We start from the raw sequence: 27,391 nt of genomic DNA, 5'->3' as shown, positions 1-27,391 counted from the left end.
AAGAGGTTTCTGCTACTGTTTAATGGACTGTCAGTATAATTTAGATTTCATCTATTTAAATTCATTCAAGCCTGGCCCCTGATTGTACAGTAAATGGAACATATTTCTATTCAACAAAATTAATGACAGTTAATTGTAGTCTGCAGTTCCCAATTTTATAAAAGCAACTGTTCTGCAGTTCAAGCATCAAGCTACATGATTTCCCACACCACTTATTTTTTCGGCACTGTCTATGCATGCCCACAATATTTTATAAGGCTCCCCTTGCAACACTAACATACAGATTGATCTGGATTTGGTTCTGATACACCTTTGATTTTCCTACAGAGAAGCAATCAGGAGTCAGAAAATACCAAGAGACAAAAACAAAATTAAGGATGCTCAGTCACTAATTCACACCAGAATGGTTTGTTGATGGATTTTTGGGTGTCTCCTCCCTCCTACAAATGTACAAGACGGGGGAAATGTCTCAACTGTCCCAACTTCAGATTAGAAATATCCTACTCTGATTGGCTGTTCCAGAAAGCCTAAGAGCTCGGTTGACAACACCTTCTCCTTCAGGGTAGATTAAGTTACTGTATTTGTGTCACTAAAAGGTCAGTCCTTTCTGCCTTTCGGCTATTGTGAAATATGTTTTTTCCAAACATCTATTTAGCTGCCATTCTCCCCCACCAGAAGTTGTCACATTTCAATTGCTCTTTACAGAGTTTATAAAATGCTTTGGGATCCTTTAGGATGAAAAGTGCTACAATAATGTAATTTATATTTACATAACTGACTGAATTAGAGTGGTTTGGCAGAGTCCTTAGCTTTCTTCAAAGCTAACATCCCCAAACATGAAAATATGAACAGTTTTCATGGACAAACATTGGATATGTAGGACTTATGCAAAAGATATGCATTTAGTGGTAGACGTTTGTATTTCCCGTAGGAGAAACTGCAGAGGGACACTGAGTTACACTGACTGGAGATTCCAAAATGCCTCTAAAAAAGTCACTGATATACATTTGGTAAATAAAACACTCACAAAGATTTTTTTAAATGCACATTGATTCTCAACAGGTTAGAAATCCTCCTTTTAGGCCTCCATGGTCTGTTATGTAAGTGTTCATATAAATGCCAGGAAACAAGGAATCAGGACACTTGGGTTCAATTCCACTGTACCACCAACTCCAGGAGTCACTTAGAAAGGTAAGTTGAGGAGGAGAAGCTATTAAAAAGAAAATCTAAACTGGGATTGTAAGAGATTGGTTTGCAATGCCCTTTGAGATCCTCAGGAAAAAATTTATGAGAGTACTTGATGTATTCTAAATCTCCCCAGTCTATCACCTGATAGATGGAGGTACCTGATTAGGCCAACAGATAAGGAGTGTGCCATTTTCCAAATTGTTGGAGCACCCCGATCAGAAACAGTGAATGCATCACTTCAGTGATTTCAAATCTCTGATTGGGTAGATTTCCACTTTATTCCAGGTTTAAAATAGCAGCATTCTCTGTCTCTTATAAGATTGCTGTGCTGCAAAGAACATTTATGTCAAATTCTCAGTTACTCTCTCTTTTGTCTGGCAATTTGGTACCCATGCACCTGCCATTTTTACCGTCAAACGTAGCAGCTTTGAATAAGGTATTTGGATCTAAAATGCTTAAATAGTACTTGTTTTCTAAAATGAAATGGGAGATTTTGCCATTGTTTAAACTGTAAGTGGCTTTGAAATGCCTTCTATGCAGAACAAATTAGTGCAGCTGCTGTAATGCTGATCTTATAGCAGATTATTCTGCTTCAACAGGATGCCTTTGCTCTATATTTATTTATTCTTCTAAAAGAAAAAAAGTCTTTATATTACACACACCTGTTTGGACAAAATTAATGAAAAACAAGGACGACAAAAAACACCTGGCATCTATACTCAACGGGGTCCAGAAAGTTAAAGAATGTCGAGTGAACTATGCTAAGGCTCCTGAACTTCCTCAAGCTGAAGCTGTAGCTTTGCGCCCACCCTGCATGAGCTCTTGATATTGCTTAACATCACATGCCAGAGACCTAGAAACAGTCTAACCTCCTCATCCAGTGACAATGACAGGATTGCTCCCAGAACAATCAGAACCAGTTCACATTGTTCACATTCCCCTTCCAAATACTCCAGTTGTGGATGTTCAGACGATGTCAAACAGGACTCCTGCACCAAACCTGGGTGTCTAGGGTAGAGCTCCCATGGTTCCCAAACACTGCCAGCAGGATGGTACAACTGGCAGAGGACACTCCCCTCCCCATGGCACTTCTCTTTTGGCCAATCCTATCTCATCGTGGGACAGACCCTGGATCTTCTGGAGCTCCTATTATATGCCACCTCTTGCCAGATGCCACAGAGACTCCTGCAGGGCCTCAGACTCAACGGAAGAGAAAGCCGGATCCCGTATCTTATTATTGGCAGAACCAATGGTTGCGCCTCAAGGCTGGCAGGTGGGATGGGAACACCCCTCTGCATCGTCAGATAGTCTCTTCCTCTGGTGTAACGCCATCCCAGAATAGAAACAGTCCCGCTAGGAGAGGTGAATGCGGAGAGGGAACAGCAAAAATGTCCTCCGGGGAGATGTGGGTTTGAGATGGTCAACGGACTCTTCTCGCACCCTAGGGCTGAGTAGTCGGGACCAGAGCTTCCCTGGTCCCCACGGTGGCTGGCACCTTCTGGGGCTGTGTCACTACCGCCCCGCATCCTCTCTAAAAATAGATGGGAGCACCAGCAGCTTTCACCATCGGAGCTTTCATCACAAGCCTTCACCATTGGAGCCCACGTTGGAACTGTCAGATCCATACCCTGCTGCACCTCCCTTCTCATGTCAAGAAGATTTACAGGGGTCTAAGTCCTTAGCACCTGTGTGTGCCAGCTCTCCGGACTTTGATGAGGTTGGGGAGGGATCCTCTCTCTTAGGGCCAGTTTTAGACAAAGACGTCTTGTCCTTATGTCATTTGGAGTGTTCCTTGTTCTCACATGAAGCCTTCTTCTTAGGCTTAACAGTCTTAGCCTCCATTCCTGCACTTGTGCTCAGAGGAGCACTGCCTGCTTGGTGAGACTGATATCATGGCAGGGGAGGTCCCCAGCCTAGATTTGATTGGGGCTTAATTGCCTTCTCCATAAGATGTTTTGAGTCTCAGTTCCTGACTCATGAGTTCTATAGGCAAAAGAGCAACAGATGCTGACTTGGTAGAAATATGAGCCTCACCCAGGCAGCGTTGATGTTTGGAAAAGGAGCACGGGCAGCAAACAATTTTTGAACCCCAGGACCCTGGGCATAATCTCAGACTTCTTGGGAAGAAAATTCCCAGGTGGGGAACAAAAACAATAAAGGCCAGAACTGATGATGATTCACTGGTGTTACAGCTCTGTTAGTGATATCATCACCTTTTAATCTAATTATACTGTTTTATCTAATTATACTGTGTTAAAATATACTATAAAGATGGTTAAAATTACGAAAAACTGCTCCAGTAAAAAAGGAGCCAAGAACACCAAAGATACCAACTCAGACCATCCGGCAGCACTAACGAACCAGAGCATCGGCCCGCACCACTTTTTATGCCCTCAGTTCAGAGCACGAGGAGAGCTACAGCGCGTATACAGGCCAATGGACACTGCTTGAGAAGAATTCCATACTCAAAAGCATGGTGCACACATGTATCCCATGTATGGAATACACTTAGGGACCATCACTTGAAGAAGAATACAATGTTCTACACCTGAGTCACCAAAACTGGAAAGACTTCCAGTTTGATAAGATCAGCACCCCTGTTACAATACAATACCAGAAGAAAAGCTTTCAGTGAAACCATCCATAATGTCTTGGACTTTTAAATGAAGGAGGAAGACTGGGCAGAGCCATGCCTGTTTATCTGGACAGAGTGGGAATATTTCCCTCTGTAGCTTGTTTTCTGCACATGTACTCTCAGACCTCTCCTCATTGTGACAAACCTGTTGCCTCTGGTTATCCCTGGCTCAATACAACCTTTATAGGATGAAAGGAGGACCAACACCACAACGGTCTTTCGCCTGGTATGACCAGGTTACAGGGGGAAATTATTTTAAGTACAATTAAAAGAATACTGTTAAGTTATTTATACTTTCCCAGTGTTACCAGCTCAGCAGACAGTTAAAATGAAATTTTTAAAATATAGTTTTCTTTTCAACGTTTAAGCTGTATTTACCTCTTGATTTCACATTCCATTTGAACAATTAAAAAGGAACAACAGTTTCATTTAATTATAGTCAGTTTAATGCATTCGTTTTGATGCACTTATACAAATGTGTTTGGTTTGCAAAATTGCAGGTGAACTTTTACAATCAACCCACAACACTGATTGCCTTTTTTCTTTAATATACTAATAAAAGTATTGAAAAGCTACTGTTTTACAAAACCTACATTCTGAAGTTAAATTGCAAGATAGTATGGTCTTCCATTAATTCATAGATGACAGAAGAAATTAATCTCTCCCCATGAAATTTCAGAATGATGTGCTAACCAAAACTGGTGCAACTTTCTATTAAAGCTAAACAGTAAACTTCAAGAAAGTCTCAAAGACCATGAAATACCACAACAACAAAAACAATCTGCCAGCTTCATTTCTTGAAAAATGCCAGATTCAAGGAATTCCCCACCTTTACAGTTCTTCAAACTCACTCCTAGTAGTGTTTTTAACTCAGATTTCCATTTACCTAGTTTTATAAAGATGTACTGTTATTCTGTTTAGGAGTTGCAATCTTCCTATGTTCATCTACTGCAAAAGTAATTCCCTAATGCAATTTTCAAAACCCCTGGTATCTGTGCACCATGAGTACCTATAGTAATTAAACCACCACTTTTCCATTATAGCTGCTGCTGCCATGTACCAAAAACCTAACAATAAGGTCTTTGTGTGAAATTTCACTCTAGACCCTGCAAAAGCGCAAAATACTTTAGCTTTACAAGGTATCTTATATCATTTTTAGAGTGCAAGCTATTTGGTGTAGGGAGCATGTGTTACTCGGTCTTTGTATAAGGTCATGCAAATTTACAAAGCTTCCAGCGTACTGATGATTTTTAATCAGATTTCACTCTAACAGTCAATGATAGCAAATCAAAAAGATGCACTGTGATAGGACATGCAGGGCTGAAGATATCAGAGAGGACTAATGCCCACAGAGAATGATCACCTTGTCTGAAATTCTGCACTTGCACATGACTCATTTGCTCTGAGAAGCCATTAAGCGCTCTCTTCATTTTACATATTAACATAAACGGACAGTGTGAAAAATGACATATTGGATTAACATTAAAGCCCTTCCTACAAACTCCCAACCTCTCTGCTTTCCCTTCCCCCACCCCCATGTCATCATTTTTCAGGATCTGTGCAGATAACCAAACAAAAGCAAGAAGAAACCATTTTCAGCATCAACCTCTATTGATCAGCCTTAAGTGAGACTCCATCTGTCAAGTATTAACAGCTGCCCCCACCACAAAAACAAGACAGAACAATGCCTGCCACATTTAGAGAGAACATGAAATAACTATCTTTACCTTTTTAAGTTCACTTTATGTATTTTATTTCTGCTAATAGGCCTTACAGAAACATTACTTCAATGCTCTTCCTTGCAAAAGGAAAACAGAAATATAATTAGAGAACTCTAACCAGCTGTTTGTTGTATTCTGTCTTCAATTTAAACATCACGTTAGCATATAATGATGTGCTCTGTAAAAGGAACTAGAGAGCCTATATTATATGTACAGGTAAGTAGCCAATATTACTCACTTGATCTACAGTGGGATTATTTTTGCACCATAGAATTACTTATCTCTCTATTATATTAACATTTTTCATAATATTTCAAATGCTGAGAATAAAAGCAAACTACAATCACTAGATATTAAAAGAACAAAGGTAAATAATAATTTGTGCAGCAACACAAACTTCACTGCATTTGGAAATGTCACAAAGTTCAACATGCTTCAACCAAGTTCAAAGGGAAACTTTCTGTTCTGTCCACATGCTTTGTTGACCTTCCTGGCATGCTGCAAGGCACATCCATTTACCCAGCCGGTCTTACTCTTTTTTATTCAAAGAAGAGGTGGATTAAGAGCAGCTGGTTTTAATAGAGGTAGGGTGGTCCTTACTGTTTAAAAAAAACAACACTATCTCAGATGATAATCATGAAGGGATTTGATTTTTTGTTTTTTTTTTAATTTGATTGTTCACATATTTAGAGCCGGTTAGACATGCACTGTATAAACATGAAAAATAAGGGTCAGCTCATCGACTTGCATAAATAAGCACTGCTCCTGAAGTTATGCAGATGCATAACAGCTGCAAATCTGGCCCTAAATACTTCGCTATTAAGATGATATATTACTACTATTTCACTATTTATAGTGATACAAGCTTGAAAATGAGGAGGGAAAGGGAGACCAGATCAGGTCAGAATACAAAAAAATTTAAGCTCCAAACTAGCAAAGACCTGGGCAGACAGAAGGGTCCACCCATGCATATCCCTATGCAGAATCAGACCCATGGTGCATAAATCTGAGAGGAGGAAGGCTGTCAGTCTCTAATAATAGCTTCTGAAAACATACATACTATTTCCTATGAGATACATAGTAAATAATCCCATTACATTTTATCTAACAGCTCAACTATAGGATTCAAATTGAAATTCCCAGTCGAGTATTTTTCCCCATAACACATGCCTTTAAGTAATTTCACCAACCTAAAAACACTTGTCTATATTTAAAGTGCCTTAGAATATATATATTTTTAAATTCTGGCACATCTGCCTCTCAGCTGGTGAAGCTGTCAGAAAAAATAGAAGGCAATATCTGGAAGAATGACAAACACATGGGTCAATGTCAAATACAAGCCAATCGCTGTCAAGGCAGGAGCCAAACTCCTGCATTCAATTTCGCTAATGTTTTCCAACTCAAATACCACCACACCACTTAAAAACAAAACTGTTTCCTCTCCCTGTTTTTTTTTTAATAGGAGTTTTTATAAAACTCAGAGGATTTCAGATTAAACAAACTGTTTCAGCAATTTCCTCAGTTACTACAATATACAATTATAATAAAGGGAACATTTAACAATTAATTGAGCCAGCAAAAGCTAAACCTCAGGAGTGGGAGTTCAAATGCTCGCTCACTATGCAGAAGGGCAGTGGATTTTAACAACTGCAGGAAATCTCAGTCCAATTAGATTCTAGGTAAATATAAGTCTGGTTCCACTGTGTTTGGAATTCTACTTGATGCAGTCCATTGGATAGACATTAGTATCAAGCCTAAAAATTACAAACAAAATATGACCGGACAGCTTCTACTGTTTTCCTCACTGTGCTAGTGTAATAATACACCACCTCCAGGCTCCAAGTCTGAGCCACATTGGACTGCAGACTATTTCATAGCCTGCAAAGGACTGGCTTTGAAAAATGACTGCTTAAAATATAATCAGAGAATGTACCACAATGTGAAAAGTATGTAAGATCTCACTTTGATATATCTAGTGACAACTGTGCAGCAGCATTTCACAAGGGTACATTTGTGACCTGATAATTCAGTGTCTCTTTCGTTCTCTGATGCCTATCCATATGATAGCTTAAGGGGTTATGCTTGCTCCTAAACAGCACCAAGGGACAGAACTCTTACCAAAGCTTTCAACTCATATCACCTATGCCCTCAAAGGAGTCAGTGCTCAAACTGTTTCACTCAAGATATCTTCTCCAGTAGCAAAGATTGGGAAAACCTGAATTTAACTGGAATAAGTGGACAGTAATTTCCCAGAGTCCATAAGAACAATAGGAGATTTCCCAGAAGATGAGGGTCTGAAACATCCTGAATGGCAGAAATACAGTTTAAGGTCCTGTCGTGTTCTCCGACACTTGCCCAGATACTCCACACTCGACAAACATGACTAAAGTTGTGAAGAATATCCTATTACTACATGTAGTACCTCCCTACAAGCTTATCAGAAGCAGCAGCATTCAAAAATCATGTCTTTCCTAACTTGTAATAAAGAAAGCTCACAATCTGTTGAGTAACATGAATCTGTCTCAGGCAGTGATGTCTATCAAAAGAAAGAACAAAGATCCAAATTACAGCATTCCTGCTCTCTAGCAAGGAGGGCTCCACCCTCTCCCCCTACCTGTGTTTGAGAGGAGTGTGCCTTATCTGCTGAGCGCTCTCTTTCCTTTTGCAACTTCAGCTACACTAAATAAGCATTTCATCCAGCTAGTTATGAAGCACTTAAACAGGCAAGTGTTACTGCCAATGCTCAGAGTAAAAACTCCTGATAACCTAAAATTTTGGATCTTCTGTTCCTTTGTCCAGATATCTTACAACTGGTCTTAAGCAACATATGGTGCAGTCTGGCAGAAAAATATGATACTGCACCTTCCAGGATATAGACTGGTATTATCCTTACTCTGTGTTTCCATCACCTAAGCAAGAGGAAGATACTTAAAAACAAACAAGTACTATCCAAAGTGTTTCAAAGGCCGCTTGTTACCACCTGCAGTTACAATCAAGTCCATTCTTAATTAACAAGTTTAGGGGTATTTGGGTATTTTTCAGTATTTGGAAAAAAGATTTAAAAAAAGAACACAGATACTATAAGAAGTGGTGTTTGGCATTTCAGTAAGTGGCATTATTTCCAGCAAGTCAAAGCGAGGGGGCTGGTGTGCTGCTGCTCTTCAAGCACCAACAGAGGCTCCAAATCACTCTGGCCATTAGAGATGTTATAACATTTAGGAAGCCTGGACCTATATTAGGGCATTAGACCTACGATGTTGAGTTAAGAATATCCTTCCTTTCAGATATTTTAAACAACTGGATGGTAGAGAGATGCCCCATGATCTTCCTCACACCAAAGATATAGCTCTGGCTGGGTAATACTTCAGTACAATTCTTGTAATTGACACACCAGTTTGCAGTCTTACCTGCAAATCAGTGAACTTATGCCATGTGTTCCTTTATGCATTTCTGCTTCTGCTAAGGAAGACTGGTATCTCTCTATTATCCATGCCTCCAGTGGTTTACAACTCTGGAGTTCAGAGCTTACACAGTTCAAGGAACACCGACTAATAAAACATCCTCCCCAAGGGTGAATGCCCAACACTTTGGGATCCTGGAGGATACAGACAGTGCTGAAAGGTACTATTCTTCCCACAGAAGCACTTTTACCCTCTCTGCTACCAGGACTTTGTTCCTGCTACTCTGCGGCATCTGTTGCATATAACTACTGATATCATTGCTGGAATGGATGCTTACAAATCCTTTTAATCCTTGTAGATCCCTTTAAATGGTTCTGGATAGCAAGTGAAAACAACACTGCCCTCATTTCCAAATGATTTACAGCGAAGTGTTTCTCTGTGGATCCACCTCAATTGATTTGATTTTTTTTTTATCGTAACAACATTCCTGCACCCTATCATTGGTGGTATGACTACAGTCCACTCGGTAATAACAAAAACCCTTGTGTGTCAGGTTCTAATCTTTACGAAGAATAATGCCCCCTTGACCATCACCTGTGGGGGAGGGGGGAAGAGGGGATCTATAAGATGTAGTATTTTGGTTCTTTTTTATTCCATTCATCAAGACACATGTAGGGAAAAAGGTCATGGAAATAGACAGGCCCACTCAACAAAGTCCAACATACACCCACGGATCCTGGGAGACAGACAAAGCCTTCCTGGTCCAAGGAGGGGTAAATTTGATGATGAAACTTCTGGAATCTGATCAGTCAGGAATTCTGATCCTTCTCTACCCAGCGCCAAATACACTCAAAGGTAATCTGCTGGGATACCCAAAGAAAGCTAATTTTAAGTTAATGAATCAGCTGCAAATCCACAAGAATGATCTCACTATTCTTAATGTCTAAGTTTTCTTTCATGTCTCTTCCCTCTGGAATGAAGCTGAAACTCAAACTTTTTCATGATGACCATAACCTAGAGCAGTGGTCCCCAAACTTTTGAGGGTCTCCATGGTGAATTGGAGTGGCGTTGACAGACTTGAAGTAAAAGCACCTTGAATTACACAGATAGTCCCTAGCAAGGTCAGAAGTAGGGAGCTATAGTTAATTTTAACTCAAAAAAGTTCAGAGAAAAGCTAGCAAACCCCAACACTCAAACATATCATAGAATATCAGGGTTGGAAGGGACCCCTGAAGGTCATCTAGTCCAACCCCCTGCTCGAAGCAGGACCAATTCCCAGTTAAATCATCCCAGCCAGGGCTTTGTCAAGCCTGACCTTAAAAACCTCTAAGGAAGGAGATTCTACCACCTCCCTAGGTAACGCATTCCAGTGTTTCACCACCCTCCTACTGAAAAAGTTTTTCCTAATATCCAATCTAAACCTCCCCCACTGCAACTTGAGACCATTACTCCTCGTTCTGTCATCTGCTACCATTGAGAACAGTCTAGAGCCATCCTCTTTGGAACCCCCTTTCAGGTAGTTGAAAGCAGCTATCAAATCCCCCCTCATTCTTCTCCTCTGCAGACTAAACAATCCCAGCTCCCTCAGCCTCTCCTCATAAGTCATGTGTTCTAGACCCCTAATCATTTTTGTTGCCCTTCGCTGGACTCTCTCCAATTTATCCACATCCTTCTTGAAGTGTGGGGCCCAAAACTGGACACAGTACTCCAGATGAGGCCTCACCAATGTCGAATAGAGGGGAACGATCACGTCCCTCGATCTGCTCGCTATGCCCCTACTTATACATCCCAAAATGCCATTGGCCTTCTTGGCAACAAGGGCACACTGCTGACTCATATCCAGCTTCTCGTCCACTGTCACCCCTAGGTCCTTTTCCGCAGAACTGCTGCCTACCCATTCGGTCCCTAGTCTGTAGCAGTGCATTGGATTCTTCCATCCTAAGTGCAGGACCCTGCACTTATCCTTATTGAACCTCATCAGATTTCTTTTGGCCCAATCCTCCAATTTGTCTAGGTCATATGACATTCATTGAGTATGAACTCATGGAAGCAAGACTTACATTGAAACAGAGCAGATATGATGGCATGTAGTTCCTTTCAAGACTAAGGGCTGACATCACAAAGTAGCAGCTAGGCCCTATTCACACTACTGATAGAAACTTGTTAAATATAGCTAGGTCAGCAAATCCACACAACATCATGCTCACAACCATGTATCAAAAATATTGTTCAGTGGTGTATATGACAGTGTGCCCTGAAAAAAATCTGGAGAAATGTCCTATAGTGTCTAAGCTGCTGACCCTAAACACAGAGGACTGTGGGTGTTTTTCCACATAGGGATATCCTCCTGCACAGACAGCCAGGCAGTAGGAGGACTGACTACTCCAGTAGCAGATATGGTTAGGAGAGGTGGCCTGCACAGCAGAAGATTACGGTTAGAATCTGCTTACAGCCTGCCAATCATGTAATCAGAGCCATAATGGTCGTAAACAAGATACACCCACACAGTTCAAAACCATGTATAAATCATGCTGTGTGTGGATGTGAACTGTATGTGAAGTCAGCCCTGTTAGAACCTGGTTACATCTTGGAAGAAGGCTGTATTATAGATGGACTCAGTCGTCACTGTAAATGGAAGGAAACAGAACCCAAATCATCTGACTGGGTACAGAGGGTGAAAGAGAAACTAATTTACCTTCTTGATCAAGCTAACTTATACCATCACTACACCCCATGCTGAAGAAGCCTGTAAGCAAATCTGGATACACTGTGTAATAAATCCATTTGTTACCATCACAAATTCATTTGGACAAAAGAAGAGCAATAGCTGCCAGACAAAAAAGAAACTAGATTAGACATGGGGGAAATACTACAGGGCCAACCAAGTTTACACAATATGGGCTTGTGTAACTTCAAATAAAAATATAAGGGCTAAGCTACAAATTCAGACTCATGGCGTAGATGTACATGTACCAACACTGTATGCAACATTAACTAGGGACACACACATTCATATTCTCAACAGTAAAATACTGCATCTTATATTTATCTAATCTTTCTTCCAAAAGGATTCCAAGCAATTTTATTAACTATCTACATCCAACACCAGTGAAATGCAGCCATTTCTGGGCTGAGAAGAACATAAGATAAGAACCAATGGTTCCTCTAGCCCAGTATACGGTCTTTCAACAGTGGCCAGTGCCAGATGCTTCAAAGGGAATGAACAGAACAGGGCACTTTGAGTGATCCACACCATGTCATCCAGTTCCAACTTCTAGTATTCCAATGATTAGGGACACGGAGAATGGGGCTGCCCCTAACCATCTTGGCTAATAGCCACTGATAGACCTATTCTCCAGGAATTTATCTAATTCTTTTTTTAAACCCAGTTATACTTTTGGCCTTTACAATATCCCCTGACAACAAATTCCACAAACTGACTGTGTGTTGTGTGAAGTAGTACTTCCTTATATTTGTTTTAAACCTGCTCTCCATTAAATTTCTTTGCGTGATCCCTGGTTCATGTGTTATGTGAAGGGGCAAATAACACTTCCCTATTCACTTTCTCCACCCCGTCCATGAGTTTATAGACCTACCATATCTCCATTCAGTCATCTCTTTTCCAAGCTGAATAGTCCCAGTCTTTTTACTCTCTCCTCGTAGGGAAGCTGTTCCAGACCCTGATCATTTTTGTTGCCTTTCTCTGTACGCAGTATTCAAAATGTTGGCGTACAATGGATTTATATGGTGGCATTACGATATACCGTAATTTTAGTTCTCTCTTTCCAAATGGTTACTAACACTGCTAGCTTTTTTGACTGCCACTACATAGTGAATAGATGTTTTCAGAGAACTATCCACAATGATTTCAAAATCTCTTTCTGGAGTGGTAATAGCTAATTTAGACCACATCATTTAGTATGTATAGTTGGAATTATGTTTTCCAATGTGCACTACTTTGCATTTATCAACACTGAATCTATCTGCCATTTTGTTGCTCCGTCACCCAGTTTTCTGAGGTCCTCTGAAACTCTTCACCATCTGCTTTGAACTCAACTATATTGAGTAATTTAGTATAGTCTGCAAACTGACATCTCACTATATCCCCTTTTCCAGATCATTCATGAATACGTTGAACAGCACTTGTCCCAGGATAGATCCTCGGGGGACCCCAATATTTACCTCTCTTCCATAAGAAAGAAAACCAACTGGTAGACAGAGGTGCTGCACAGCAGAGTTTAATTTGGAAGGGAATTTTGGCCACAAGACAGAAATAAACTTCTATTCGTATGAAGAGTGATGGAACTTTAACATCTATAGAGATCAGAGAAGTCCTCAGTTTAAGACATCAGATAAAAATCAAATCAAATGTATTGTTTTTCTTACAAGCAACCAACAGGAGAGTTGAAGTTAAATTAGGCTACCCGAATTGCATACACCTTTAATTTACAGCTTCCTGGACTTTGCTATGTAAGTTTCACCAATTTAGACTCCCCTGCACCCATTTACAATTGTGTGACTTGCACCACCAGCCCTATTGCCTCTGAATTTTTCCTACCACATGTAACTGAAGCAAATCAGAAGCTAGAGAATGAAATCGTAATTTGCGTTTAGCCTTCTTTAAAACCATACAGAAATCACTCTACCATTTAAGACAGCAATCCAGTTAAGATGTTATTTATAATATCCTGCAGACAGCTAATCACCTTTTAAGATGGTTGCTAAGCTCATGCCTCTCCTACAAGGAACCTTGTAGTGGTGTAATTTTTCACCACTAACCATGAATGTCAGTGCAGCAGAGAGAGAGATGCAAGTCAGAGGGCAAAAAAGGAAAGTGAATAACCAAGTTTCATACCAGGAATCTTCAATTGTGTTAGTAACTGAATAGAAAGTTTAGTTCCAATTAAGTTATTAAAGTTATTTTAGTCCAAATTATGTTATTGAGTTAAGCTAAAATCTTCTTACCTAATACTACTATTTTGCCCTTCTTTAAGTAATTTGAAAAGCCTGACAACCTCCTTGAGCGGGATTGGGAAAATGGGTACAGAGTGGTTAATGATTTGCCCACTATCAGAGGCTGGAGTTAGTGTCTGACCTCGGAACAGAAGTTGGGCATCCAGCTCCCTTATAATTTGTTTTGCAACATCCCCCCTCCTAAAATAATGTTCAATTAAGTATTTTCTATTTGTAGGAGCAGATCATTCACCCACATTGTCAACCATGTGCGCTCTCAGGTGCCTAATAAGGTCTGATTGATGCTCAGCCAGCATTCACAGAATTCTTACCGTGTATGGATTCTCTGGTGTTTCTCAAACCTCTGTGCCATGATTGAAGCTTTTCCCACATTCAGTACATAAATAGCATTTCTCCCCTCTCAATGATCTCTGGCGGATAGAAAGGTACAAGCCCTAACTGCAGTTTTTTCCACATTTAGTACATAAATAAGGTTTCTCTTCCAAGGGGATTCTCTTGTGGTGAATAAAGCATGAGCAATCACTGAAGCTTTCCCCACTTCCACAACATTTATAAGGTCTCTTGTCTATGTTTATTCTCTGGTGCATACTGAGGTGTGAGCTCAGAATTAAACTTTCCCCATACTCATTACAGTCCTAGGGCTTTTCAGCCATGTAGGTCCTCCAATGTTGGACAGCCTTTTTTTGAAAGCCAGGCACACTAAAATGGACTAAAAGTCATCCTGCTCTAGAACCGAAAGAGACTCACCTAACTGGGATGCAGTGTTGCTGTGCCCTTTTCAACAGCTGTCACTTTCCACTGCAGAGATGGCACTAAGTGGCAGCTGTTTAATGTTTCACAGCAATTAAAATATTTACAAATGTATTTATAAGTTAATAATGTATGTACGCATGCATATGTGGAAAACGAAAACATAAGTGTGTAGAGAGGCATGGACCTTTACATTTAATTGACAGTCTAAGAGATTTGATTTCCAGAGTCCCCACCCCCCTCCCAGACATGTGGGTTGCAAAGCTCTCTTTTCTAGACGTGAATAAAATAATCAAAAACTAGACTGACAATGGTTTGACCAAGGCACAGTGCAGGCAAGCTTTGTATTAAATTCTTCTGTTCTGCCAATGCATTTCTACCCAAGCTTGGAATACCTCTAATATTCCAGTACAGGGAGCCTCGTAAACAGATTACTAATTCCAAGTTCTATAACGTGGACTACTACCAGAGACCAAAAAGATATTCTATCTAGATTTTAAGCCAGGACCTTCAGCAATGAAAAGCCAGTGCATTAACCCATTGCACCTCCATGCCCACACAACAGCTGTTCTTAAAACACTGTACATGGTCTTGATCCTATGACACAAAGTCAGACTGCCCCAAAGTTTATCTTTATGCAGGCTCCCAGCTGTTATTGCACTAGTGATCAAATATTAGTCAATTCCAAGTCCTGTCTACTAAGAGCAAAACTATTATGGTAATTGCTATCTCAAACCTGTCAAGCATGAGATGTGCTGTTGGGAAATAAATTAGTAAACGCAAAGTGCCAACTTTTGCATAGGCAAGAAAAACTTAAAGAGAAACACCTTAAAACCTCAAAGAATTTAGCATTAATTACTTTTCAGCTTTTTCAGAGCACTTTACATGAGAATAAATCACCCAACTGGTCCAGGAGTCGATCACACTCATATCCACACTATCACCAACTTAAGCAATTTATACCAATTTCATCTGCTTCTACAAGAATTAAGTTTAATGTTCCACAGATACAACACGTCATTTGAAAATTAGACAAGTTTCCCATCATTAGTTTCCATGGTTTTCCTTTGGAGTGTGTGTCTGTTTTGCTCAAGCAGTGTTACTATAGCACATTGATGTATTTACAGAGAAGCAGGACAAAAATAGTGAAGCCCCTAAGCTAGCTCTTTTGATAGGAGAGACAAGGATAAATACCACTTATGGTGAAAGAGGAAACTGCAATTATTCATGGTATTGAGCATTCCAATATTCTTTACTCTGAACATAGAGTTTGTTATTCAAAATGATGGCTGCAATCAGAAATGAGAATATCTCCACAAAAAACTTCCACGTGGAATTTCATTGTCTGAAAATCTAACTGACAATGGTCATAGCTAAATTCCTACGTCAGTACTGAACGTGGAAAAATTAGATCCTGAAAAAATGTAATCCTGCAGGGATTAAATTAGCTGGCACACAGAAAAATCCACCGTAAGTGTAAGTTATTCCTATTATTGCTCTGGAGAAAAAAAAACCTGAGAGTACCAGTTTTCACTGCTAATAAGTAAATGTTAAATGCTAATATAGTGCCTTTCACCGAAGGATCTCCAAGAGCTCTATAAAGGCTGGTATGCATTCAATTTATTTTTTTTTAATCTGTCAGGAAAACTGCAATGTAGAGACATTAAGAGATTTGTCTAGTGTCAAAAAACAAGACAATGGCAGAGTGGGTACTAGCTTCCTGGTCTCCAGGCTCATTGCTACAGCCACAGCTGCTATAAATACTGCTTCCCTGAAGAGTGCTTATAAGGCTGGCAATAAAATTCTAGTAACAAGTGATACAAAGGAGGAGTAATCAGGAGCCTATTGCAGCCTATTTGAGGTAGGGACTGTGTTTAACCAAATTTGTACAGTGCCCATTGACACAGAAGCCTGCTACTGATCATGGCATTACCTCAATATCGAACAACAACTGCAACAGTTACCAGGTATCTTCCCATATCAACCAGAAAACTCTCTAAATTCCAGCAAATAAGCAAGGAGAATTGCATGTTTACGTTGCAACTGAACGCCTGTAGTGGAAACGTGACAAAATACTGCACACCAGCCAGGCTAGAACATAGAACTGGGACTCACTTGGAGTAGAAAGCTCAAAAGAAACACTGCAACATAGCATAGCTTTGCTGCCTACACTGGCCACTGAAACGGTGGGCCTTATTAATGGGGAAGCCCCCACAATAAAAACATTACACATTTTGGGGGCAGCCCAGACACCTAGAAAAAGGAATTTTGCTAGGTTAACTTGAAAATTATTTATGCTGCTAGCCAGTAGCAAACTTCAGGGACACAAACCAAGACTGGCATTTGAGGTTTATCCCATGGGGAAGCTGACATGGTCGAGTGCAGTGTTTCTCAGGTTTTCGATATCACAGGCCGGCTTGCTGCCTTCCTAAACTGTGCCCAGGAGATTTCAGAGACCGGCACTGAGAAACACTGGTCTAGTGCACGTTAATCTACCCTCACTGGGAGGTTATGCATTTAGGAAGAAGATAAAAGTGAAGAGGGGTAGGGGTAGCAGTGAAGAATAAAGCCTTGTCTACAACAAGAAATTGACTGGCATCAGTACTGTGGAGTAAGTTATTCTATAATAGCTATTTCAGAAAAGTTCCCCTATAGACACACTATTCAGGAATAATCACTCTGCTCACAAACCAGATTAATTATTCCTAAATAAAAATCACTAATTCCTGAACAGAACATCCACAGGCGGAGCTCTTCTGAACACTTATCACAGAATAACTTATTTCACAATAGCTCTGCCACTTTCCTCATATAGATCCAGCCTAAGAATTTAGATTAGGCACCTCACATTCTAGATCAGCATTTCTCAAATGTGGCACCAGGGGCTTTTCTTCTGGCCACAGCCTTCTGAGCTGTGATTGGAGAGGGGACCCGGGGGGGGGGGGGGAGAGCAGCAGCCACTCCCTGTTGCTCCTGGATGTGCTGCTGCCTTGGTGTTGGGGCTGTGAGCAGGGATTCGGCCCTGCTCCCCTCTGGAGACATCTGGGGCACAACACTGAAGGAGCAGGCAGCCTGTAAGTTCCCCACCTTCCCAGGAGCGGTGGGGCTCAGGCTTCGGGCTCCAGCCTTGAGGTGGCGGGGCAGCAGGCTCCGGCCACAAAGCGGTGGGCTTCGTTCTTGGGCTCCAGCCCCGCATGGCCTCCCCCACCCACATCGCCCCAGGTGTTTTGTTTAAGAACAAGACTTGAATTCATGCCCAACCAGAATTTGGGGAAAGGTAAGGGACAGGAGACCAAGAGGTTAGCTTGTGTTTTAGCCCCTTCCTGCAATGACCCCGACTGGAGAGCACACACCCTCCCAGCTATAACCAACAGGGTACAAATTCATGCACACAGGGCTGTACGCGACAGCCAAGAAATGGGAGGCAAGTGCACAACTACTGTCCACGTTAGCACATTTTTAAGGGTTCTTTACCTCCAGGCCTGTAGACAACATCATCCTCCGTGATGAAGGACGTTATTTCACCACTGTCAGTTCTCTCATAGCGAGATTTCTTCTTCGGCGGCTTCTTTTTATTTTTCTTGGTGGACTCCTCTGTGGTGGCACTGTTGTTGTCATTGTCCTCATCTTCACTGTGGTCACTTTCTGCGTAATTCTTGGCACCTCCTTCCAAAGTGCAACTCCGACGAGGACGGGAGTTTTCGCTCTCTCTCACTTTCTCTCTCTTGTCTCGCTCCCTGTCCCGGTCCCTGTCCCTGTCCTTCTCTTTGTCTTTGTCCTTTTCTTTGTCAGCTGTCATGATTCGCCACGTGCCTTCTTCTGTCCTCTCACGGCTGGGCCTCCGTGAAAGGTAGACAGTAAGCCTGGGCTTCAGTCTTCTGAATTTCTCACTCAAATCCAGGAAAAATTCGACCACTCCAACAACCCCAGCGTTTTAAAGAAGCTCTTGAAAGAAGAAAAAAAGAGAGGTACAATTAATACTCTGAAATCCCTCACAATCCCTCCAGTTCTGAAAATCAAAAAGGAACCTACAAAAATATTTCAGTTTGCATGAGATAAAACTGTAAAATACATGAAGTCCTTTAAAGCAGCTGTTTGATACGTGAAACACTAGCTTCAAATACCTTGCAGATAGTTTACACAGCAGCTTTCATCCCCAAAAGCTCCTCAAAGCTCCTTACAAACTAGACACAAAGGTAATTTAATCCACCACTGAAATATAGCTACCTTTGGAGTAGAACATTGTAGGTATGAGAGCACACAGAGTTTTAGGTCAGAAATGGAACTACACGATTTAGGAAGAGAAAATGTAATTACCAGTATTTGAGTCTGACCAAGATATAAGATTTCCCAGCCCCTATTCTCACAAGTACCAGGAAATTTTTAACAAAAGGTCATGATTTCCATTTTACATATCAATCAAACAACAGTACCTTCGGCAGCACAATATCCAACAGAGCTGACACAAAATAAAGAGTACCACCACATCCACTCAACCACAATTCCCATCCTAACTGCAGTTCCCAATTATCTGTTGGGAAGTCTCCCCTTCACGTGTTGAACTAGCCTGACCACACTTAGCTTGCAAGATCCAACGGGCTCACATAATAAGGTGGCAACATGCCCAAAGCTGCTCTTGCGTGCACCATAGGTAGCATACAGCTTTTGGGTTTCTTTTACCAATAATGGAATAGGCAGAGGATGAATAGCAGTATCTCTTTTTCACCAATTACTTTTCTTCTTTACTGAAAAAATAAGCACACCTATCTTGGCCCTTTCATTATTGTAAGCATTACTAGGGTAATGTGTGTTTAGCTTTATTTAAATGCAAGGTTGGATTGGGCAAGTATACTTATTACAACAGTATTTACAAGTGAATAGTATGTGGTAACTCAGAGCTATGAACCAGGATCCTCAAACTGCAAACCAGTCCTTGACAGTGAGTGCACAGAGTTTTACATCCCTCGCCCCAGAAGAAATCCCCCTCTCCTCCCTAAAACCCAAATATCACACCATCACCTAATACCAGTCAATTGAAAGCCTGTAATACAGAACACCGCTACATAAACTAGTCTCCTGTTCTCTCCGCTAGGAACCAAGAAATAATTTACCAGTAAATGCCTTTTCTAACACTCAAGTCCAACAATCTGGACTGACAGGTTGTATGTTACATCTTTGAGTGACAGCCAGCAACACAAACAACAGTGTTAAAATTTTTGGCACCTTCTCTTCTGGAAAGCCTCGAACAGAATTTGCACCAAATGAGGCATCCATAAGCACTTCTTAAAATTATTCAATAGGAGGAATATGAACTACAGTCATTGTTATGCATATGTCATACTATTTTCCTGAAAATATGCTAACTCAAAGGGAGACATTCCAAAGGAGTAGGTCCAAGACAGACAAAAAATTAAAAGATAAGCAACTCTGTATTCCCTAATCTGTCAGTCGAGGGTTATGGGAAGCAATCCACACCACTTAGATATAAAGTAGTCAAGGAAATTAGGAAGGCACCATTGCTTTAAGAACTCTGTGACCAATTGCTGTACCACAAACAAAGGTTACTCAATCTAAAAAGCCTGGAAAGACATGCAAAGGGCTTGCAAAGACAACCGCACTGCTGCCTTGAATCCTCTTCAATGGAGGCTTTTCCTATCCAGCATTCCCAGGACCGGGAGCATCTTCAGTTATGCTAACTTTAGGCATTGTTAAGATAGGATGCAAAGAGGAGTAAGTGTGTGTGATTCTCAAGTACATATTTCCTATCACCAGAATCAAAATCATGATTTAATTCCACTCTAAGTATAAAAGTGTTCCAAGTTAGAGACCCTCAAATCAACCAGTACTTGCCTGCCAATAGCTCCTCATTGACAAAATTATTAACTTCAAAAGATTAATGTCTCAATTTAAGTGAAACCTAGAAGAAACCCCAGCCAAAAATGAAAGACTGCAAAAGGCCAACTTAGCTCTTGTGAATCAAGGTAAAGGGGAACGTACAGCTGCAATTTCACCTTGTCCCACCCTTCTGCCAGAAACTGTTGCCACTAGAAAAATATTTCTTTGTTAAAAGGGGACAGTGTGAAATCAAGGCTAACTCTTCAACTGCTGGAAGGCTGTCACCTTAACAAGAAATTCAAGCTTCAAATATGTAATTTATGGGGATGAGGTTACACCACTCAAGTGACAAAAAAGTACTATTACAAAACAATGGATTTCACAGCGAACAATGTCATTACCTTGAAGGAGGTACAAAAAGGCAGCCACTTGATTCCTTAGGGCTAATCCTTCAAAGTCTCTCAGATGCAGTAAACTGTCAACAACTTGCTCCAACAGACTCATTTCTTCCATATTTGACCTCATAAAAGACATCCCCAAGAAGTGGAGGCAAGTCACCGTTATTTGAAGTCACAAGTAGAGTAAATAGCTGATTTGAGGACCTCTGAATTCCTTCTGGTCAACAAACTACTCAAGTGGAGCCCAAGCTGGGGACACCAAAATCCCATGTTTGTCCTTGTGAATTTTCTTCACTAGTTCATAAAGTCAAAGGTACTGACTGGAGCACACCAGCCCTTGAATAAATGGAATTAAAGAGGCGTTAACACAGATGGCTTCTGGATCTTGGTAGTGTCTGCCCACTTTAATATATTCCTATTCCCCCGGATATAAAAAAGTGTTATGGTCAAGGGAACTAGATGGTTCTCAGGGATACAGAACTTTTACCACTTAGGTTGCCCAATTCAAATCCAGACCAGGATGCTAGTAACGAAGAACTTATCTAGTGGTTTCTTCGTGACAAATAATAAAATAGCAAGGTTAAAAGATGGTAATAAAGATATCCAAGACCCGCCTACACAAGAGCTTTCCACCACTAACAGAGCTGTGACACTGGTGAATCATCATCAGTTTTCCTTGTGCATACATGGCCTTTGAAGCCAGTAATGAAAGGAGACTGACCAACTGAGGTGGACAAATGACAGTTTCCAAAAAGATATATTCCCTGGTGGATCAGCTGTAGCTTTAAATTATTCCAGCTTGAAAATGTAGCCCATGATACTGACTGCAAGCACGAAATCAGGAGCCTCAAAAGATGCAATGCCCCTTACATTAACCTTCTGAAACTGCTTAAGATTAAGAAAAGGACATTCAGACTTTTAAAAAGTTATTTGAGAAATAGCAAACTGGTTCTGTGCATCTGAAATCTCTTAAAACAAGCTATAATAAATTCTTGTTATTAACTACTACTCCCACCACTGAAAATGCCCAAAGACACAAAATTGCTTTCGCTGGGATGATTCAAGCTAGGGCTTGAATCTGAGGCATTTCCTGAATAAGCCAATCATCCATGTAAGAAATCATTCCAACTCCTTTACTTCTTAAAGCAGTTACCATCATTCTGCCAACACAAGGTGATCTGATGCAAGTCCAAAGAGAAGAGCATAGCAATGAAGATGTCAATTGACCAGAGAAATCAGAGATACCAGTGATGGCAAGGGTCTACAGCAGCATGCTGATAAATATCCTATATGTTGAGAGAGCCTGGATAATTCCCCTGGGTTAACTGCTAAAATAAATTCTTTGTTGATACCATATAAGGTTTATTTTGGGCAACAAACCAATTTAGCCATTTTAAATCCAAACCGGGACTGTTCCCAGGGGCATCTCAGAAACTGTAAAGACAAAGAATAAGCCTCTATAGCACATGATGATACTGATATGATGCCTCTTTAGACAAGAGGAAGTGGAGAGAATAGTTTCTGTATGGTGAAACACTGATGACTATTATAAGAACATAGAGCATACATCAATTTTATTTTGATAGCCTCTCAGGATTGATTAAACCCATCCATCTGCGTTTACTCTTATCTACTGGCTCAAACCCCCAAGGACACAATCAGTGAAGGTAAGTATAGATTGGAAGGGAAAAGAAGCCTATGCAAAAACTTGGTTTTTAGAATTTGGTTCCTGTTTCTCTCATCCCTGGGATAAGAACACCATATCCCTCTCCTCCGAAACTACAAGGCTATTTTGATCAAAGATTCGGAGCAAAGATGTATAGTATAAGGAGACAGACTGTTCTATTTTTGTTTTTAGTCAAATGAGGAAGGGAACATCCATACTACGTATAAATCAGCAAGCAATTACACAACCCACAACCTTACACTGAAAGGTAAGGAAACCAAATGGAATCTCATGCAGAGACATGAAAAACAAAATCTTAAAACAAACAGCAAGTCTTGCCTCCACTGCAGGGATACCCTAATTTAGAGGTATTAAAGTGCCTTGAGTGGCTGCTAAGTTTATATAAGGCCTGAGTCCCACGAGCTAATCAGAAAGGTGCTACCACTTCTTCCCGCTGCTTTAATCCTCAAGCCATTCTAACAAGGCATGTGATGAGCACAAGTATATAGCAGTTTCTAGCTGGGATGTGGCTAGAGCCAATGACCTTTTAAATTCCACCTTCACACATCTGTCAGTAATGCCCTTGCTGACTTCTATAAACAGAGATAACCTTTCTTCCCCCAGTGACAAGAGTAGAATCTACTCGCAGGGAAATGTCCCCTAAGACAGACTTATCTGTAGATAACCTATATATTCCCCCCCAGAGCAGATGGCATGCAATTTTGTATCAGGATTAGCCCCAACTTTTATAAATTACATACTCAACAGCCAAGTGACTGCAAAGCAGCTTTGTCAGCTTTTCCTTCCTCTATCAGGAGTGGAAGCTCATCTTTCACTTAGAAAAAGTCAGCCTCGTAACCTCGTCAATATTGATACAGTTTATGGCCCTCTGTATTAAGTTATCTTACAGACTCTGCTGGAGGGTGAGAACCTTCCTCTTCATCCAATGGTGAAAAATACCCATTTGGGGGAAATTTGTTTGACTGACAGGGTTTTTAAGCCAGCACCACCACAGTCCAGCTAGTCAGACACCTGCTGCCAAGATCATGCTGATCTGGGAAGGGGAGATAGATGCCAGAAGCAGGCTTAACAAAACCTGGCTAGTTTTTTCCCCACCGCCCAAGACAAAGAATCTAGGTATCAAGATGCACACATGATTCTGGGTGAGAATGAAAACAGGATTTAAAATCTCACCTAACGATTCAAGGGCCCATGGCTGACAGCAACTAAAGCTTCTCTTAGCAAATTCATCTATGTTTATATTGTCCGTCTCCTGCAGCATTCCAGTCATCTCCTCACCTTTGACTAACGCCATGTCTACACGAGCACTTTTGTCAGTAAAACTTCTGTTGGTCAGGGGATGTAGGGAAAAAAACCAGTCCTGACCAATGTAAGTTTCACTGACAGAAGCACCAGTATGGACAGTGCTATGTCAACATGAGATGCTCTCCCGCCAATATAGCTACCACCACTCGTTGGAGGAGTTTTAATTATGTCAATGGGAGAGAGCTAATCTGGAGACCTTACAGCAGCACAGCATAGATATAGGGTTGCCAACTTTCTATTTGCAGAAAACCGAACACCCTTGCCCCGCCCCCTCTCCCACTCCATCCTCCCTTCCCTCGGTCCATCGCTCACTCTCCCCCACCCTCGCTCACTTTCACCGGGCTGGGGCAGGGGATTGGGGTGCAAGAGGGGTGAGGGCTCTGGCTGTGGGTTCTGGGGTGGGGCTGGAGATGAGGGGTTTGAGGTGCAGGAGAGGGCTCCAGGCTGGGGTAGGAGATTGGGGTGAGGGCTCCAGATGGGGGTGCAGGCTCCAGGGTGGGGCAGGGGTTTGGAGTGCAGGAGAGGGCTCTAGACTGGGGCAGGGGGCTGGGAGGGGGCTCCGAGCTGAAACAGGGGGCTGGGGTGTGGGAGGGGATACATGCTCTGGGCTGGGGTGCAGGCTCCAGGGTGGGGCCAAAAATGAGGGGTTCAGGGTGTGGGAGGGGGCTCAGGGCTGGGGCAGCGGTTGGGGCGCAGGAGGAGATTCAGGGCATGGGTTCCGGGCAGCACTTACCTCAGACAGCTCCCAGGAAGCAGCGGGCTGTTAAAAGTCTGGTTGGCGGTGCAGTCAGGCTCCTTACCCAGCTCCACGCAACTCCCCGGAAGCTGCCGGCATCTTCCTCCGGCTCCTATGTGGAGGGACGGCCATGTGGCTCTGCGTGCTGCCCATGCCTGCAGATGCCGCCCCCTCAGCTTCCATTGGCCACGGTTCCTAGCCAATGGGAACTGCTGAGCTGGCACTGGGGGCGGGGACAGTACACAGAATGGCCGTCCCTCCGCCTAGGAGCCAGAGGGAGATGCCAGCAACTTCCCATGAGTCGCAGGAAGCCTGCCTGCGCCACCAACCAGACTTTTAACAGCCTGGTCAGCAGCGCTGACAGGAGCCAGCAGGGTCCCTTTTCGACCAGGCATTCCAGTCAAAAACCGGACACGTGACAACCCTACATAGACATAGCCTAAGGCAGCTGGAGCGGGGGACCAGGAGTAGTCTCAACATTTGAGATTACTGGCTAAATTGCGCCCTAATTGGAAGGTGCAGCTTTATTGGAGGAATGCTTATGCCAGAGCAAGGCTTGAACTGAGTGATTTAACATGACTCACTTTGTAGGAGAACTGAACTCTGAATGAGGGCCAGCAATACACAGAATACAGACCGAACTCGGTCTGGCTGATTGTAAATTACCTTAAGGAACAGGTCAAACCTGCTTCCCACCAGTCTGGGAAAATGCAAAATTATCTACCAAAGAGAGAGAACATGCTGCTCTGCACCTGAGCCAGGCAGAGCAAGAAGAGGGGCATAATCCTATCAGAGGTACTGTACTGGACAGAAGAATACCACCTCTGTGTGACATGCAAAAATGGAGGATACAGAACTTCAACAGGACTGCCTATCTAAGGACTACCCACAAGTAAAGACTGCAGGATCAGTGCCATAGGAAAAAATTTTCATCTCAATATTTTGCTCTAGTTTAATCTAAGTGATATATTTATGGTACAAGTGCTTTGTTGTATGCATAAATATATCACTTAGATTAAACTAGAGCAAAATATTGAGATGAAAATCTCCGCATACAGGGCTATTGTTTATTAAAACAGAATGTATTCATATAGGCTTTTTACATACATATGCTTGGACAATCTTTCACATAAAGCAGAGTTTAGCCTAGTTTGCTTGTCCATCTGTAATCTAGTGCAGGAGCTGCCCATCTATATTTTAAGTATTGTTAAAAGGCACATGATGAAAGCCTCTCATAAGCACTGCTCAACATCGTTCCACAAACGGATCACATTTCCTAGGATTCTCACAGAGAACAATTCACAATTTCAAAAATGTGGAGAGGATTAACTGACACCACCATGAAACAATACATCTGTTTTTATTTCTCCATGAAAAAACCCCACCACATTAGAGCAGTCCTAGAATCACTGGATAGATAGAGAGGGGGAATAGTTGTGTAGAAGTAACATGGGAAAACCAGAAGAGTAAGGTAAGGCAAGGCAAGGCAAGGCAAGAACTACTAGCAAGCACCTGATTAAGATTAAACCATGGTTACCCCAGAGCAAACACTCTATAAATTAATCCTTTATTACATGAACAGTGATTCAAACATCTTTCAAGGTCCTTGGATATTTTATGCCTTTGCAATAAATGTCAACACATTCTCCCCCACACACATGCACCCCTGGCTCCTTAAAAAAATCTTTTTGGAACCGTTACCACAAAAGAATGACAATTTAAAGATGGAAATGGATATCCCATATGGTGATGGAATCGTCTGGCAAAAGAATGGAAAATACTAAGAATGAATTTAAAAATCTGATTTCTAGAATAATGTATATATGTGGATATCTGATTACATATACATCGCACACATTTAACAACTTTTTTTTAAAAAGTCACAGACATCGCCACATTCAGAAACCATGCTGTGGCCCAATCACACTTAACTGAACATACCAGGCAAACTGCTCAAAACTAATCTGCTTACTTAACGTTATTCATCTGTCACAGATGTTGCAATGGGTTACGCACTTTTAGCATTTTATACATAATTATGCTTGGATGATATGGAATCCATAAAACTAACTCTATTACAAGAATATAATGTGCCCTGGTTTTTTGTTCTCTAAAGTAAACTGTGCTAATACATCACATATATTGCCAAAACCAGTAATTACACAGATGTTTAAAGCTGGATTAGGACAGTAGAAGTAAATACATTGAAAATCTTAGTGGTTTTTGGCAAGCTCTATGGCTTGGGTTTGCAGTAATTTTACTCACTGGCAGCTTCACTCCCACTGTACACAACAACCGTCAAAGCAGCTGCTTCTGTCGTCATACAACTGAAAAGCTCATATTATAGCACCACAGGGCAAAGAGTATTAATTGCCTATGATACCAACTTACCGCCTCATCCACAGGGAATTTCCTAGAGACTAACTGGTCAAAGAACTACAGTATAGGCTAATGGAGAGCATCCACATTCCAGCAACAGAGAGGTATACAAAGAAAAAGGAAAGAACTGTTTTTGCATTAAAAAAAATCAGAATTTCTCAAGCAAGAATGGATTTAACCCTACAACTGGAACATAACATTGTAAGATTTTGATAGTCATGACACCAGTCTGTGTTTAGGCAAATTAGTTATATATACACACAATCAGATAACTCCATTTATCCCCATTCTGTTCTGTCACACACAAAGGAAAGCTGAAGAAGGGAACAGGCGTTCCGCTCTTGAATGCTGCTCAGAGCCTGTTTCATTATAGAGTAACCCC

General features: G+C 41.5%; 1 protein-coding gene across 13 annotated transcripts in view; it reads right to left on the bottom strand.

The window, feature by feature from the left end:
- Positions 1–27,391, bottom strand: part of RERE (arginine-glutamic acid dipeptide repeats) — a 402,477-nt gene that overhangs the window by 250,848 nt on the left and 124,238 nt on the right. For all 13 annotated transcript variants that reach the window (XM_073316831.1, XM_073316829.1, XM_073316839.1 and 10 more), the window contains one exon: positions 18,144–18,614. In XM_073316831.1, the coding sequence (XP_073172932.1) occupies positions 18,144–18,468 (325 nt within the window). In that variant the 5' untranslated portion in view covers positions 18,469–18,614. The remainder of the gene's footprint in view (positions 1–18,143; positions 18,615–27,391) is intronic.

The sequence above is a fragment of the Lepidochelys kempii genome, chromosome 18 (assembly GCF_965140265.1).
Source record: "Lepidochelys kempii isolate rLepKem1 chromosome 18, rLepKem1.hap2, whole genome shotgun sequence".
Lineage (NCBI taxonomy): Eukaryota > Metazoa > Chordata > Testudines > Cheloniidae > Lepidochelys > Lepidochelys kempii.
Note: the sequence above shows the minus strand (reverse complement) of the source record. Positions and strands in the feature narration are given on the sequence as shown.